Source organism: Malus domestica, chromosome 17 (assembly GCF_042453785.1).
Source record: "Malus domestica chromosome 17, GDT2T_hap1".
In the NCBI taxonomy this organism is placed as follows: domain Eukaryota; kingdom Viridiplantae; phylum Streptophyta; class Magnoliopsida; order Rosales; family Rosaceae; genus Malus; species Malus domestica.
The window spans coordinates 22,662,692-22,680,437 of NC_091677.1; the positions used below are offsets into that span (position 1 = coordinate 22,662,692).

A 17,746-nucleotide genomic window follows, 5' to 3' on the forward strand; every position below is an offset into this window, starting at 1 on the left:
TTCACAAAGTCATTACCGAAATCTACTTTTTAGAAGTATGTTCATGGAATTCGATTGTGTAATTTTCAAATTTCCGTCACTGATAGTTTTTCTGGGGAGTTTTTTTTTTTTTTTTTTTTTAAGTTAGGGGGAGCATGAGTTTTTTTTTTTTTTTTTAAGTTAGGGGGAGCATCCTATAGTATATTCACATGACTTTAATGTACTATTTCCTTACAATCAGAAGCATTCTACTGGGTCTTTGCTAACCTGACAAGGTTCTGATGGTGCACCTACTTTGGGTTGGTCATAGCATTGTGTATGTTGATGATCATCCTAAAAATGTGATATATTGACATCCTGCATTTACTCACTTTTTCTCCCTAAGTTTCCTAGATTACAGTAGCAAGGCTTTTTGTGAGATTTTTCTTTTAATATGTGCCCGACTATGAGATTTGTGTTAGCAATTATTGTTGTAGACATCGAAATTTCGGTAAATAAATGTTGACTGATAAATCAAAGTGTCAACGCTCATGTATTACATAAATTTTACACGTAGCGTGTGACTCGACGAAAATTGAAATGAGTTGGAAAAGTCTTCAAATAGGACACGTGTCAACACCTGGCAGAAACGACTTATTTCATCTGGGATATTATATTCAAAATTAGGCCTTGGAAAATTCTATAAATACAAGCCTATTTCATTCATTTAAGGGGACGAATTCATATTACACCTTGAAGCTCTGAAGCTCTGAAACTCCGAAGCTCTCAAGCATCCAGGTTCCCGAAGAATCAAGAAAGTGTTCTTCGTTCTTCGTTCATCGTTCATCCAAGATCAAGCCCCAACGGCCATTTGGATCAACAATCATCCACCAATTCAAGATCAAGCCCCGACGGCCCTTGAAGAAAGTGTTCTTCGTTCATCGTTCTTCGAAGATCAAGCCCCAATGGCCCTTTGGATCAACAATCATCCACCAATTCAAGATCAAGCCCCGACGGCCCTTGAAGAAAGTGTTCTTCGTTCTTCGTTCATCGTTCTTCCAAGATCAAGCCCAAAAGCCCTTGAAGAACTTCCACCAATTCAAGATCAAGCCCCGACGGCCCTTGAAGAAAGCACCATCGTTCATCATCCGTTCATCCAAGATCAAGCCTCAACGGCCCTTGGATCAACGAAACATCCACAAATACACACCTCACATAGATCGAATCAGAGGATAAATTTGAGAGAGATTGTAACCCAAAATCATCAAATAAAAATATTTGTTTGTGCACGTCGTTCTTGTCTCTTTCGTTTCAGGAATTTTCCGTGTTTACAATTGTACCTATCAAGAAGACTAGGTACGACTACTCCTTAAATTGTACACACTCAAGGGGGAGTGTTGTGAATGAAATTATTCATTAGGAATTAATCTGATTGTGTAAACTTAAAGTAGAATCACAATAGGATTTGAACACCAAATTTTCAAAGGATTTGAACACCAAATTCTCAAAGGATTTGACGACCAAATTCACATTGAGGGGCCTCTATATAGAACTAGAAAAGTGGAGGATATAGCTCATTTTAGAGCTCGAGGAATCTTTTGGGCTTTATAAAAGAATCTCTCCTAATATATATTCATTTATGTAGTAATTTAATTAAGCGATGATTTTTTTTTCTTCTGAACCTTTCAACCCAAAAGGTTTAAATTGTGACAAAGTTAGATTTCATCATTTATGAATCATTTTTTGGATTAAATTCTCTTATCTAAATCTCATCTGTTGAAAGAAACAAATCACCATTTTGTCCTCTGAAATAATTTGATTTTCACGTACGACACAACAATTTACGTAGCACCAATTGGTAAATTAGTATCATACAATTTTGAGAAAAAAATATTTGAAAATTTCCCTCACCAATGCCCATGAACGTTAAATCAATTTGAATTTTAAATTCTTATGGAATTTAAAACAATCATTAATTAGCCAAATTGCAAGAAAAATAAGTAAGAAAAAAGAATTAAAAAAAAAAGAATAAAAGGAGAGTATAAGTGTATTCGCAAGTGGAAGGAGAGTGGTAGAATTTTGTTTACATATGTTGCTACTTTTTTGTGGGCCCCATTATTTTTTGGGGCTAAGTGTAGCTCTATTTTATACTACCCAAGAAAGGAAATTGCTAGCTCCAGTGATGGATCTAGCCCCATTTTCCGACTCATTGAATATGAAATTTCTCGATAAGGCTTGAAATGTAGTAGTGACACACCCCGACCTGGAATGTCCACTAGGACTTCGCATCGAGCTGTGCTGGCCGATACTTGGAAGGTGACGGAGCCATAAAGTGTTGTGATTGGAAAATGTGAATAAATGTAAACCTAAAAGTGCCTAAGTATAAGAGTGCGTTGGTGAGCGGGAATTAACCCATATCACACGTGATGTCAAAGCATAAGTAAAGTACAATAGAGTGGATTAAGAATTATACTATTGGAGGTAGTCTCCAAAACCAGATTGCCAAGAATCTTCGTCGACACGAAAGTTCAGCTGCTAAACCTGGAGAGGCAAAAAATAAAGGTGAGTGGGCCTAAAAACAAAGCTTTGTAAAAAACTTTTCATAAACATAATAACCCCTCGCCGTAAAACTAGTATAGTTTCCAAAATATACATACTACGTATAGTAAGAAAATACTTACCATAGCCTACAAAATCTCAAGAATTCAATACGGCATAATATTTCGTAAGTAAGCACACGACGTCCGTAATCACATAATCTCACATAACCAAACATATCATATCAAGTACTCATCAACACATGCTGACACACAAGTTCATGCAGAGATATTTTGACCTGAAAAAGACTGGGTGTAACAATGATATACGCTCTAGTACCACAATCACGTGAACATTGGCGCTATGCGCAGCACATACAAGTCCTAATTTCCTATAGCAATCTAGGACAAGACTGGCACCTACAATGGATCCAAAGTGAGCGTACGGTGCGATGTTCACATACACGTGAAAGACTAGCCCTGGCCCGGGCAAGTACTAACACGGGTGCAGCAAACGATGAGTAGATAACATAAATATAGTCATGCCACAGTGATTTGATAATTCTAGTCAACATAATATCATTCACTGCCGTAAATATAATTATGGCATCTTGTAAGATTCATAATGATTTCCTAATTCTCTTCGTTATGTCATTTCCAATAAATATTAATTTAACTATGACATTTATATAGAAAAATCATTATTAAATGTATATATGGTAACTAAACATATATATGTATATATCAAAGAATAGAGCACTCACAATTCATGTCGTTGAGTCGAACCTGTCTCGCACTACAAGACAGCAGCTCATCTACCACGACAATTTGATCACGGGTATTAAGAGTCCGTTGTAAAAAATACAAATTTACCATGGGCATAGTGAGCACGTGGTGTATAACATTTTTTTATCACAAGCAAATTTTAGTCCATGGTAAAATAGTAGTTAATAATCACGCGCAAAGTTGCATGTTGTAAATATACTAAGTCACCACGTGTCAATATGATTAATATCCACAATGCCTTTTTATTATCTACCACAGGCATAACGTGTGGTACATTCATTCATAATTTAAAACAATTAGAGAAGGCGGGACACCAAATTTTGCAAAATTTTAAACATCTTTGAAATTTGACAAATCCGCTTTGCGCACTTTCTGCTTTCTCCATGCCCCCATCTCTTCCACCCCCTTCCCCTTTTTTAGTTCTTTAATTTTTGTCCTCTCTCTTTTTCTCTCTCTCACAATGGCTTCCATATCTACTCCAACCTATATCCCCACAAGCACCCATGTTCATACTTACTCTCAAACCTTCTTCACCTATCCCGATTCATCCCTCTGCTAATGTCAGGAGAACCGTTCTTCCTCCTCCGAGCCAACTTAGTGGAGATGAGACTCTATGCACTAGAATCTCTTCAAAATTGCCACCAAAAGCTTTGTTTTTGTAGAAATTTTCCCAAATTTCGTTGAAAACCTTAAAAATTTGGCCTTGGTTTCGCCCTCTTTCTCACCTCCACCACTTACTCCATTGATCCGTCTATCCATTGCTATGTTGTCACTGCATCGATATGTGCGTCGCTTCGTTGAATCTCATCGCTTCGCTAGCCAATAGGAAGAGTTTACATTTGGATAAATATTCCTTGTGTTTTTGGTGGGGTTTGATTTTCATTTGTATCGTTTTTTTTTTTTTGGATATTCCTTTGTTAATGAGCTTTTGATAATAATTTGTTGCAGTAATGTTTTTCTTGTTCAAAAACTACCCCTATGTTTATTCTCTCTTATGAATAATGGTGGATGGCGATTGAGTTACAGGGCAGTTTGCATTTGCTAGCCTTTCTCACTTTAGGGTTAGGGTTTTGAATTTGATTCTCTATATTCTCACTCAAATTTTGGAACTTTGCTCTTGTATTTTAATTTTGTATTGTATTTGTTCTAATACTATTGTAGTTGTTTTGTTGGTTTGATCCCAGCTTCCATTTTCTCTACTTAATGAGTTTGTACGAAGGTCTCTCTGTCTCTCGCCTGCTCTATATATAGTTGCATCGAATTACTTTGATGTAAATAAATGGCAATCCTAATTTTAAATTGTTTTCTTTTACGTTTTGGTTGTGGGTGTTTAATGAATGGAGATGTAGATGGTGGCTAAGAATGGTGCGACTCGTGTTCATGGCTTCTCAGAAAATGTATTTGCCTTATCCATGTTATTTGCCTATTCATTATATATATTTTTGTTTTCTTTATGTGTATTTTGATGTGCACTCGAGACTTTTCTCACACTATGCTTTATTGCTTTATTTGAATCTTTTCTGCAGTAATGGCAAATTCCTTTGTTCAAGCTTCTACCTCAAGTTGTAATTCTACCTCAAGGTCAAGGACTCCAAGAATCCTTCTCTTCGGTGGCTCACTAAATAACTTCACGAAACTTGGTTGAAATGGTAATTCCAACTTCAAGTAATTGTTTATTTAGTACTGTTATTGTATATATATTGACTGATGGGAGAATATATATATATATATATATATATATATATATATATATATTGACTTATGGGAGAATTCAAGTAATGCTTTCGTTAGTTTTGAGTTTGTTTGTTGTTGTCGGTGCTTATTGATTTTCAATACTTCTAAATGTTTGTGATTTACATTGTTTATAATTTTAATTGTTCATAGGTTAACGACAAGTTCATAATATTAACTTTCAAAGGCGTTTGGAGGTGTTCAAGAAAAAGTGAAGTCTTTCAATTGACATTTTCCTTGTTATTTAAGGCCCAATTGATGCTTCATGTGTAGTTTGATATTTCCTAGTATAAATCAATGGTGGTGTTGTTAGCTTTGAACAATTTGTAATTCTTTTTTAATATGTGATATTTTTTTATAAAAAATTGTATTTATAGTAAATTTCCAATTTTGTGGGTTTATATATATATATATATATATATTTTTTTTTTTTAATTTTTTTTAGAATATTTTTTTATAACGGTTATTATTCGTGGTAAATTAGTAATTTACAACAACCATAGTACTTGTGGTGTTAAATTCCAATCTACAACAGGCATTGTCCGTGGTTACATTACATTTGACAACGGGTATAGCCCGTGGTAGAAACTGAGACTTTTTATCACATTCAGATTACTAACGGGCATAATATTCGTAGTAGATTGCAATCTATCACGGGCATTCACCATGCTAGATGAGCATTTTTTTTCTAGTGTCGTAGTATCGAGAGTCCTTGCGATGTGTTTTGCGTAGAAACGAAACCATTTATGTAAATACGTAACGTACAAACGCGTTTTCGTACAAAGTACGGCTAATAAAGGAACTATTTTAAAACGATCGAATTTCGAAAAACAGAGAGCAGATTCGGGTCCAGCACGTCGAGAAACATAAGGAGGGACCTTAGGTTCCTCCACGCGCCGCCATAAGGTGGTTGCACTGGTAGCCACGTGTTGAACGCGCTGGCACCACACAGGCCTAACGCGCCGCCATCACGCACGCCTTCATCGTGAATCCCAAATTTTTTGCAGGTTTTTAGGCTAACTTTTAGAGCTCAAAATGAGCTTAAATCTCTACCAAATGCAGTGATTCAAAAGGCAACTAGAAGCTAGGAATGTAGGGAAGAGGTTTATACTAGTTCAAGGTTCAATCGTGGTCGGAGGTGACCGGGAGAATAGCCTAAAAGTGGTCTGATGGTCACGATCATATTTTCCATCTAGAAAAACTTCATTTCGCCCTTTTAGTCATCGAACCCGAACCCTACCAAAACAAATTTAAAACCCTAAGATATTCCATAAACATTGAAAATGAAGGGAAAGAGAGTGTTCCCGAACCCTACCTTGGTCGGAATCAATGAGAACTCGTCGAAGAATATGATGAACAATAGGAATGGCCACTATGCAGTGCATGATCCATGTTTGGGTTCGGTGTTCACAATTTGAACTTAACAGAGATAAAGAAGGATAAGACGTGGTGATGGTCTGATGGTCTAACTAATCGGAGTAGTCGAGTAGTGGTGGTTAACACTGTGCATAGGGAGTGTAGAGAGAGTTTGAGGTGAGATAGTTTTAGAGAGATAAGGAAGGAAATAGAGAAGAAAATGAGGAAAAGAAAGTGTCTTCGAGCATGGTTGTGACAGTGGCCATCTCGCTAGAGGAGATGGAGTGATGATATGGTGGTTATTTGGTCCTCGACATGGGTTGTACAGAGAAGGTAGAGAGTTTGAAATGATTGAAAGGTGAGGGATAAGAGTATTAGAAGAGAGATATAAAGAGTTTTCCGAAAATGAGAAAAAGAATAAGAGACACGGGGTGAGGGAGAGGAGTGGGTGTGGGACCCACAAAACAAACATTTTTATTTGAAAATAATAAAATAACTAAGGGTCAAATATCTAAAACCGAATTCGATTTCGTTTGCGCTCATGCATTCGTAGTGATGAGATGATGAGTACAACATCGAAAGAAAATTTGAAAACTAGTGTTGGTTAGACTGTCCTAAGGCTGGAAAAAGGAATTTGCTAATAATCTACTTTAGAACGGACTTAAACGGGAGTCGATCTTCCTCTTGAAGATCTAGAATGATCATTAGTGTGTTTGAAAAGATTAGTGCTATCGAGGACCAAAAGTGGTTGTCCCACATATGTTCTTTCCTCAAGTGTTACCACTTTAGCACCAGGTTGTCACTCAAGACAATTCTGGAATCTTGACGAAGTAAACTTCGTTGGAATTCTAATAGATGGTATACTAACAAGTATTGCCAAGAAATCAAAAATATTTCTGGTTTTTTATCTCGAAAGGGTTGGTAGAAATGACTCGATGATAGTGGAATTGGTAGGTAAATCTCCCGTGATGCACAACTAATCAATATAATAGCCTTTCTTTAGGGCCATCAACTTGTCTCAAATCTACATATTTCCTTGGCAGGAATGAACCCATCACACGTGATGTCAGAGCATAAGTAAAGTACAGTAGAGTGGATTGAGAATTATACCATCGAAGGTAATCTCCAATACCAAATTTGCCAAGAATCCTCGTCGATACAAAAGTTCAGTTGCTAAACTTGGATAGGTAAAAAATAAGGGTGAGTGGGCCTAAAAACAAAGCTTTGTAAAAACCTTTACAAAAACATAATGACCCCTCGCCATAAAACCAGTATATTTTCCAAAATATATATACTACGTATAGTAAGACAATACTTACCATAGCTTGCAAAATATCAAGAATTCAATATGGCACAATATTTCGTAAGTAAGCACACGATGTCTATAATCACATAATCTTGCTTAAGCAAACATATTATATCAAGTGCTAATCGACACATACTGACACACGAGTTCATGCAAAGATATTCTGACATGAATAAGACTAGGTGTAACATTGATATACGCTCTAGTACTACAATCATGTGAAGACTAACGTTATGCGCAACACATACGAGTCCTAATTACCTATAGTAATCTAGGACATGACTGACACCTACAATGGATCCAAAGTGAGCGTACAGTTGAATTTTGGAAAACAAAGGGTGGATTCAGGTTTGGCACGTTGAGAAACCTAAAGAGGGACCTCAGGTTTCTCCACGCGTCGCCGCACGCACCACCACAAGGTGGCTGTATTGGCAGCCACGCGCGCCACACATGCCTTCATCTTGAATCCCAGAGTTTTTGTAGGTTTTTAGGCTAACTTTCAGAACTCAAAACGTGCTTAAATCTAAACCAAATGCAGTGATTCAAAAGCCAACTAGAAGCTAGGAATGTGGGGAAGAGGTTTATACCAGTTTGAGGTCCAATTGTGGTCAGAGTTGACAGGGGGAATGGCCTAAAAGTGGCCTGATGACCACGGTCAGATTTTCCAGAAATCTGGAAAAACTTCATTTCATCATTTCAATCAACGAACCCTACCAAAACAAGTTTTAAACACTAAGATCTTCCATAAACATCGAAAAGGAAGGGAAAGAGAGTGTTCCCGAGGCCTACCTTGGTCGGAATCAACGAGAACTCGTCGGAGATGATGATGAATAATGGCAATGGCCACTATGCAGTGCAAGCTCCATGTTTGTGTTTGGTGTTCACAGTTTGAACTTGATAAAGATAAGAAAGGATAAGATGTGGTGGTGGTCCAATGGTCTACTTCGCTGGAGTGGTCAAGTAGTGGTGGTTAACACTGTGCACGGGGAGTGTAAAGAAAGTTTGAGGTGAGATAGTTTTAGAGAGATAAAGTAGGAAACAGAGATGAAAGAAGGGAAAAGATAGCGTCCTCGAGCATGGTTGTGATAGTGGCCATCTCACCGGACATGATGGAGTGATGATATGGTGGTTGTTTGGTCCTCGACATAGGTTGTACAAAGAGGGTAGATATTTTAAAATGATTGAAAGGTGAGGGATAAGAGTATTAGAAGAGAGAGATAAAGAGTTTTCCCAAAAATGAGGAAAAGAATGAGAGACACGGGGTGAGAGAGAGGAGTGGGTGTGGGACCCACAAAATAAACATTTTTATTTGAAAATAATAAATAACTAAGGGCCAAATATCTAGAATTGTGAATTTACCAAAAGGCCCTTCAACTTTGTAAATTCGTAAAATCTCCTCCGTAGCCCCGAATTCGATTCCGCTTAAGCCAACAAGTTCGTAGCAATGAGTACTACGCAAATACACTAAAAGAATGATTCATACACCTTTCTAAACAATGGTTAACAGAAGTCAAAATCCTTGCCTCTAGGGGCATTTTTGTAAATTCACACTTTTAAAATTTATAAAATCGTAGAATTAAGGACTGGTTGTCACAAGTAGTCTCATGGAGGACAGATGCCCTATTGGGGATGCTGTAAGGCAAGAAAATCCATAATTATTAGAATAAATAAAGGTACAAAGCTAGGAGGTGAAAATACAATTCTTACACACTTGAGCTCTTCTCTATCTGTCATCCGTCCTCTCTCACTCATTTTTATAATTAGTTTCCCAACCGTTTTTAATTTATTGTTTATTTTTGTGTTAGGTATGAAGGGGAAACCCATGAGAGAAATGAGAGATGTTGAATAGTGGAGGAGGAGAGTGGAAAGAGATTTAAAAGAAATCCACAAAATGAAAACTAAAAATTAAAAATTATTTTAATTTGTTTTCACCTCTATCTATAGTTAGTATAATGCAGAAATGATATAGTATGTGAAAAATACATACATGTCTAATTCAGAATATTTGCAAAAATATATTTCATTTTCAAAATTTTAATATTGATTATTTTTATTTTTTCAGTAATATGTTAAGATACGTGTAGAATAAATTTTATGTTATTATTAAAATTGTGTCCAACTAATTTATATTAAAGTATGTAAGTACGTGTATCGTATTTTAAAATGACGTGGACCTTAACAAACCACTAAGACATGTCAGAAAACAAAAATATTTAAAAAAAAAAAACATAAGTATGTGTATAATACGCACATTATACACAAAATTTACTAACTATGCTTATAAAAAAAAAGTCCAAAAAAGAATTATGCAGTATCAAGAAAAAATATAATCAGCTGTGGCTGTATATAGACAACGCTTTAGTAATCAACAACTCGTATCCTAACACCTGTCTTAATTTCCTTTTTCTACGACACGTGTCTTCCTTTTGTTTTCTGTTTTCATTTTTCATCTCAACGCCTAAAAAAATGAAAAAAAAAAAAAAAAAATCAGAAACTCGTAAGCTCGCTCCTTTCGTACCTGTAGCCTGTAGGTGAGTCAGCCCCAAACACAGCAACTCCCGCCCCTGCGTTTCCGACGGTCGGAGATCGGAAACCGACGACCGGCGACCGCAACGACTTCATTGCACTTGCATCACCCATAGCCGACTCGTCGTTTTTGAAGGTAATTTTATCGAATCATTTTTCTACAACCTTCATTGGATTTCTGTGGGTGAAGTTTGTGGGGGCGAACGCATTTGGAAATTGGGGTATGAACAAATTGAGCTCGTTCTTTCATTTATTAGATTAATATTACTGTGTTTTATTGTAAATTATAACACCCACAATTCTATATGTATGTAAAGATTCCAGCTTTATTTCATTTTTTTGATTAATTTTATTACTACCAACTATGCATTTCACTGTAATGTGTGATTTTTGATAATATAGTAAGTGTTTAAGGGCTTGTTTGAAAATTCTTTGAAAATGATTGAAACTAGATATGTGTTTCTTGCTGAAATGTGCTTTTCTAGGATCCATTTGAATTTTTATTAAGGATTGGTTTCAAAAACATTTTCAGCAAAAGTGCTTTCAGTTATTTAAAAAACATTTCCAAACAAGCTCTAAATCTTTGGATGGTTCTGTATCTGGGGTTTTATTTATTTATTTACTTGGTTCTGCATTGCTGTTAATTCGCTTAATGGAAAAGGCCTGAATCGAATTCACTAGAAGGTGGATTTTGATTAACATTGAAGTATTTGTATCGAAATTTGAGATAGTCATATAGTATTATTGTGTATGGAGAATTTCTGTTCGTTGATATCGTTCTAATTGATGATTAACATTTAGGTTATGGAGAAAAATGACAGCACAAGGTTAAGTAGTGAGTCGTTAAGCGGCGAAGAAGTGGATTTGCAAGGTAACGGATCTTCTTTGAGATCTAATGATCCAGATAAAGTTGAAGAGATGACTGAAGATCTCAAACTTGGAATCGAGTTCAGTTCTCATGAGAGTGCATACGTAGCTTATGTCAAGTATGGTGCAAAACACGGTTTTGACGTGAGGAAGCATCATAGAAAGACAAATAAGATGGGTCTCGTATCAAGGGTAACTTATGTTTGTTCAAAACAAGGTCACCGGAGAAAGGATAATAAACGGTGTGAGAGTATAACTTATTCTTTACCAAGTTCAAGGGTTGGCTGTGAAGCGCATATGGTTTGCCTACTCATGAAAACTGGAAAGTTTAAGATTATATCGTTTAATGCAAGTCATAATCATGATTTGATTAAAGCACCCATGAAACACATGCTAAAGGTTAATCGTTGTTTATCTAGAGCTCAAAAGGGCCATGTTGCTGACGGGGAAAAGTCAAGGTCACCAATAAAAGAAACAGTGGAACTAGTGAGTAGAGAAGTTGAGGGGCAAGAGAATCTTGGTTCCGGGGATAACGATTATCAAAATTACCTACAGAGAAAGAGGAAGTTAAAAATGGAAAAGGGAGATGCTGGGGCCATATTGCAATACTTTCAAAATATGCGTGAAGATAACTCATCTTGTTTTTATTCAGTGCAGCTTGATGAGGATGATAGGATCACAAATATATTTTGGGCAGATGCACGTTCAGTTTGTGATTATAAAGCCTTCGGTGATGTTGTTTGTTTTGATACCACTTATCAGATAAACGAATATGGTAGGCCATTTGCACCATTGATTGGGGTTAATCACCATAAACAAATTGTAGTTTTTGGTGCAGCTTTACTATATGATGATAGCAGAGACTCTTTTAAGTGGCTGTTTGAGACTTTTCTTGCTGCAATGTCTGGGAAGCAACCGAAGACCATACTTACAGACCAATCTGCTGCAACGGCAGAGGCAATATTAGAAGTTTTTCCTGAAGCTAACCATCGGCTATGTGCTTGGCATATTTACCAGAAAGCTGCCAAGAATTTAAGCCATGTGTTTCATGCATCAAAGCAATTTGCTTGTGATCTTAGCAAGTGTGTATATGAATATGAGGATAAAGATGCATGGCTTTCTGCATGGAATGATATGCTTGAAAAGTATGATCTCAAGGAGGATAATTGGTTAAAAGAAATATATGAAGTGAGGGAAAAATGGGCATTGGTGTATGAACGACACACTTTCACTGCAGACTTGATGAGTATACAACACAAGGAAAGTATCACCAATGTGTTGAAAAAACACTTGATGCCAAGTCATGATCTTTTGTGCTTCTTTGAACATTTTGAGAATATTTTGGCAGATCGACGAGATAAGGAATTACAAGCTGATTTCAAGATGATGCAGACCGTACCTTCACCAGTGATTAATGTGGAGATGTTAGAGCATGCAGTGGAGGTTTATACCCCAGAAGTTTTTAGACTCTTTGAAAAAGAGTACATGGGAATTCTTAATTGCAGTGTCTATAAAATTGGTAAGTCTGGGACGACCAGTGAATACAAAGTATGTTATAGATCTCATGAGCATTTGGTTAAATATGATAGTTCAACACAAGCAGTTAATTGTAGTTGCATGAAGTTCACTTTTGTTGGGATTTTATGCTCTCATGCATTGAAAGTGCTAGATAAGAAGAATGTGAAAACAATCCCACCTGATTACATATTGAAGCGCTGGACAAGAGGTGCAAGGGATAGGAGCCTCACTAGTTACCATGGAATTGAAACTAGCGACAATCCAAAGGAGTCTCCTGGGAAGCGTTATAGCCATTTGTGCCATAATTTTCGTGAGATAGCATCCCTTGCAGCAGAAGATGAGAGGTTAACTGCATGTGCACACGATTGGTCAGTTCAGTTGCTTAAAAGTTTAGAGGAAATGAAGAAAAATCTTGGCCTAGATAATGTACCTGTTCATAAAAATTCAGAAGGCGAAGCTTTAGTTGGAGAAAGTGGTGGAACTAACCAGGTGAAAATGGTAAAGCACAATGATTGTGAAATAACAAAAGAACGTGGAGTTAAAAGAAAGTATACAGCGAGATGCCCATGTAGTAGACTGACTGAGCCAGCGGAAACTCAGAAGCATATACCACCAACCAAAGGCACACAATCTGCAGCAAGACATTGGCTGTTAGAGGTACTTCTGATGAAATTTATTGAGCAGATTAAACTAATTACAATTATTTTGTTTGCTTATGCTTCCTTCCTTTTTGTGACAATTTAAAAGAGAAACTGGTTATTGGACATGAATTTCCAATGTTTGAAGTAACTCAAGTACGATTCTTAGTAAGCACAAATATTGGCTTTTTCATATGTCATGAAATAATACCTCACGTGAGATAATGTATTTCTTTTTACATTTTTATACTTATTTCTTCATTTTGTTTTCATGTCATCTGCATTTAATATGTAGGGATCCTCTGTTGGAGCTAGAACCCAAGTATCATTACCAAGTCATAGATTTGATGCAAGTGCAACTGTCAATTTGCAGGGTACTCTGCCTTTCACTCAACGTCTTCAGGTAACTTAAATGGAAGAATTATGGAAAATTATTTACCTTAATTTTTTTTCAGTTTTATTCCTTCATCATTGTACAAAAATCCGATGTCTTAATTCCTTACAAAAACACTCTCATGTGCTATTGATAGGGGTCGTATGTTGATAATGGAAACCAAGCGTCATATTCAAGTAGAACTTTTGGCGCCACTCCAAGTTTCCTCAATAACATGCATTTCACTCAACTATGTCAGGTAACTGGTATAAGTGAAGACATGTTGAATGTCGTTTGATCTTGATTTTTGTTACATTAAAACTTCTGTTGAAATATTTTGTAGGAACCTTCGAGGCATCATAATCACTGTTCACCAAGTAAGGGAGGCAAAGAGTCAGGAAATTGAGCACGTAATGAATGCCAATAGTTGACGGGTTTCATGGATTTTGTATGTACAGCTGCTTGGGGATCAACCATAGTTTTGTGGATAATGTTAAGAGTAACATGTCGTATCTAGAGATTTTGTGCCGCATATACTGAAAATTGGAGCAGTAGAAGTCGCCTATGTTTTTTAGTTCATGCTCTTTTACTCTTTTAAGTTGTATTAATGGATATATTGGCTTGAATTTTCCTATGTTTCTGGTGTTTGGGTGAGAATTTACATGGAACAAATTCGGATACAACATTGTACGAGCTTGAGGAACTTGACACGACGTCAAGATTACCGTAGGATAAAATATATGATAACGAAAACTAGATGTTCATATCAATTCTTTGAAGGTGTGGAGGTGAAAACATTCAGTATGAGTGATATCCTTGATTGTAGGTGCTCTCAACATCTGAGTTATGGCTTCCCGTTTCGGGGTCCTCAATATCCACCCCTCTTTCTCTTCTTTCTTTTCGCCATTTCGATTTTCGCAGCCTGTGATCAACTAGCTTTACAACGACACCAATAAAGACTGTTCCGATCGTGCCAATGCTTACAGCCAGTAGAACTACAAGCACCATTTCTCTTTTCTGGCTATGTGGCATGATCACCCATGTTGCAGCAACATAAGCTGTTGCCATGAACGCCACAGCTACCCACATGACCTTGTGAGCGAACGACAGTAGTCTTATCAATGGCTTTCTCCGATAGGGGATGATACTGACGAGAACAACCACGATGGAGAGTGACGTGAACAGCGCAACGTAATTGCTTATTGCAAAGACCTTATAAGCACTCGTTTTGCCTGCTATTGACTTTCCCTTCATCCGTCCACCCTCATAGACTCCGCCAGGGGGGCTGATACCAGCAGCAAAAGTAACTGTTGCAATCAGAATGGCAACGAGCGTTATAGTGTTGCGGGCATTTTGCAGTGCCTCGGAATATACCTTATGATGCCTCCTACGGGGGTTGTAGAAAATATCAAACTCCGACTGGTGCCTTCTGCTAGGATATTTGTGTTGTTGTCTCTCAATAGGTGGGAACAACTCTGGCTTTTGTGTTTGATAATCCAATCCGTCTCCACCTGAATGTTGAGGTGATGACTTGCTGGAATGTGGTGATGGCAGTTTTGACGATGACTTGCTGGAAAGCGGTGACGGCAGTTTTGGCGATGACTTGCTCGATTGGGGTGATGGCAAACTAGATGACTTTCTAGTTGGTGGTGATAAACTAGATGGGGTCTTGGAGGCAGGGGAAGCTACTTCATCTATAACGGACAGATGAAGTTCATGCTCTTTAACAAATTGCGCTCTTTTTGGCATGTTTTCGAGGACTTCCGTTGATTGAGGTCCGGCTGTTTCTACTCTCGGTGAATGAGATAACAACTCAATCCTTGTCTCCCCTCCCGCGCTTATGAGCATAGCTTGAAGACGCATGTTTTCCACGCTGTCCTTGGCCTCGTTGAGGACGTCAAGTGCTGTCAACCCTTTATGGTTCCGATAATTGAGGTCTGTTCTTTTCTTGTTGATTAGGTACTCTGCTATCTGCGGCAAAAGAAATATCAACAAGTTAAAATCGTAAATTTCTGATCAAAATTCACTAACTTTGTTTGATGAACATTGATATCTCACCTTATGTTGTGCTTCAGAAACTGCAAGATGCAAGATGGTGTTACCATGAAGATCCTGACAATCAAAGAACTCGGTGTCATCGCAGACATGAGTCAAGTACATCAGAGCATCATGTTGGCCGTATCTCACAGCTAAGTGAAATACCGTCTCACCAGATTTCGTCACCATTTGGAACGACGGTTTAGCCGTAGAGACAAACACTTGAAGGACTGAAACTTTGTAGTTTATTACTGCCAAATGCAATGGCGTGTGTCCGTTGTTATTGTACTCCTGCGCAAGGTTCGGATCAATCCTCAGCAGCATCCCCGTTATCTCCCTGTGCCCTTTGCAAGACGCATAGTGCAACGGCGAATTTCCATTCTCATCAACCACACGAGCAAGCTCAGGACAGACTCTTAGCAACTCTTTAACAACATCTGCATAAAAGATTAGCTAAACTCAGTTAAGAAATTGTACCAAAAAACAAATTAAATTCGAAAGAGAGAATTTTGATACTTACCAATATGTCCACCGGACACAGCCACATGGATACATGTTTGATCTTTCCCTAACCCTAGCATCCCAGACTCTTTGAGCAGGGCCAAGGACAGTTTGTCTTTCGTGTTCAGCGTACTAGATAATCCGGGATTGGCATCTAGTAAAAGCTTCAAGGCTTGAGCGTTCCCCATTCGACAAGCCATATAGACCTTTTGAGTTTCCAAGGTTGTAAGTTGCAACCCTCTCAAGTTATCCGGAATTTGAGACGTGGTGATAAATGCGTCGTTTCCCTCCATTGGCTCTTTGTTTTTGAACAAACTCATTGCAACTTTGTAAGATTCGAACTCCAATTTCTTTCTTTGTTTGAGAATTGTAGCAGTTACCCAACGTACTTAAAAGCAACTAGGTCTAGAGAAAAGACAAGAAAAGGAAGATGCTTCGAAAGTTTACTGCAACTACTGGGGCATGAGGGATCACACAAAAGTTGGTAAACGTTGACAAATTGATAAAGGATATAAATTGTGTCCCTATATTAAGTTGTCTTTGTATCTTCAAAGAAAATTCGTGTTGGAAAAGATGATAATACTTACAAACGCATTCCCACTTCAATTCTACATAGCGTCTAATGGCACATCGGTTGTGTTTTACAACCGACGTATGCATCTGAAGCTCAAAGAAAAATTTTATAGGCCAACAATGTTATAGCACAAAATGTTGGACGCTAAGCATCAACATTTGCAAAAAAAGTGTAGCGGATATGAGAATGATTCGTTAGATGTGGGCATGCGAGAAATGACAAGATTGAGAACAAGGATATCCGAGGTAAAGTAGGAATGGCCATAGTTGAGGATAAGATGAGAGAAAATCGGGTGATTTGTTCATGTGAACTGAAGACCTATATATGCTCTAATTGGAAGATAGGATTATGAGATTGGGGCTCAGGGTAAAAGGGCAAATGAAGATCTAGGAAGACTTGGAAAGAGACTCAAAGAAAATATATGGAGGCGACACGTGGACTTTTGGGTAAGAAGGACAAAATTACCCTTACACACTGGGATTCCCACGCGCATGCAATGGACAATAACAACTCAATCAAGGAAGAGTCAAAGGTGATCAAAATGGTATTTATTGAAATCCCTCTCATCACTCCTCATCAATTCCTTATTCAAAAGGTAACTCCAAATTTTCCTATTCAATTTAGATTTAATTGTCAAGTTAATTGTAAGATATTATTCCACATAATATTTTGCAACTACACTCACAATTTGACCATATATGGCCAACCCCTATTTTCGAAATAGGACCGGTCACTCCCCCTATAAATAGCCCTATTCTCCCACTCAAATTCTAAGCCATTCTCAACCCACAAATTTCTAAACACATTCTCTTTCAAATTCTAACTTTGGCATCAAAGATTCTTCCGCCAAAGCCCCCCCTAATTGATCGTGGGTGTGTGAGGCTTTTGGCCTTAATCTTAGGTGTTATTATTTTGCAGGTGCATTTTCGTCAAAGGAGAAGATGGCCGAAATTTGCATCCACAAATTGGTGTTTTCATTGAGAGTCTTGATTCACACACTCGAAGAAGACTCTCGCATTGAAAGTTTCCATTTCTTGT

The 17,746-nt window shown here is 37.5% G+C and overlaps 2 protein-coding genes across 3 annotated transcripts; one reads left to right on the plus strand and one right to left on the minus strand.

Annotated features, from left to right (window-relative positions):
* The first annotated feature begins 10,108 nt into the window (after positions 1-10,108).
* On the plus strand, positions 10,109-14,279 carry LOC103405429 (protein FAR1-RELATED SEQUENCE 5-like). Of its 2 annotated transcripts, none has more exons than XM_008344426.4 (5): positions 10,109-10,336; positions 11,002-13,242; positions 13,519-13,626; positions 13,754-13,855; positions 13,940-14,279. In XM_008344426.4, exons 2-5 carry the CDS (start codon positions 11,005-11,007, stop codon positions 14,000-14,002), a joined length of 2,511 nt encoding a protein of 836 aa, XP_008342648.1. In that variant the 5' UTR covers positions 10,109-10,336; positions 11,002-11,004; the 3' UTR covers positions 14,003-14,279. The 2 variants fall into 2 exon arrangements, with proteins under 2 accessions (XP_008342648.1, XP_008342649.1); XM_008344427.4 differs by having other exon boundaries at positions 13,597-13,626.
* A 56-nt stretch (positions 14,280-14,335) lies between these two features.
* Positions 14,336-16,504, minus strand: LOC103405428 (ankyrin repeat-containing protein At2g01680-like). The gene is made up of 3 exons (XM_008344425.4): positions 16,154-16,504; positions 15,655-16,070; positions 14,336-15,567 (listed from the first exon to the last, which is right to left on the minus strand). The coding sequence occupies exons 1-3, from the start codon at positions 16,452-16,454 to the stop codon at positions 14,395-14,397; spliced, it is 1,890 nt and encodes a 629-aa protein (XP_008342647.1). The 5' UTR covers positions 16,455-16,504; the 3' UTR covers positions 14,336-14,394.
* Positions 16,505-17,746: the final 1,242 nt, after the last annotated feature.

Bases quoted from the DNA above. Each gene is read 5' to 3' on its own strand.
- LOC103405429 (XM_008344426.4), top strand. From the start codon at position 11,005: ATGGAGAAAAATGACAGCACAAGGTTAAGTAGTGAGTCGTTAAGCGGC. The intron at 13,243-13,518 runs GTACTTCTGATG...TTTAATATGTAG, and splicing joins CAAGACATTGGCTGTTAGAG to GGATCCTCTGTTGGAGCTAG. The intron at 13,856-13,939 runs GTAACTGGTATA...AATATTTTGTAG, and splicing joins ATTTCACTCAACTATGTCAG to GAACCTTCGAGGCATCATAA.
- LOC103405428 (XM_008344425.4), bottom strand. From the start codon at position 16,454: ATGAGTTTGTTCAAAAACAAAGAGCCAATGGAGGGAAACGACGCATTT. The intron at 16,071-16,153 runs GTAAGTATCAAA...TCTTTTATGCAG, and splicing joins TGTGTCCGGTGGACATATTG to ATGTTGTTAAAGAGTTGCTA. The intron at 15,568-15,654 runs GTGAGATATCAA...CTTTTGCCGCAG, and splicing joins TTTCTGAAGCACAACATAAG to ATAGCAGAGTACCTAATCAA.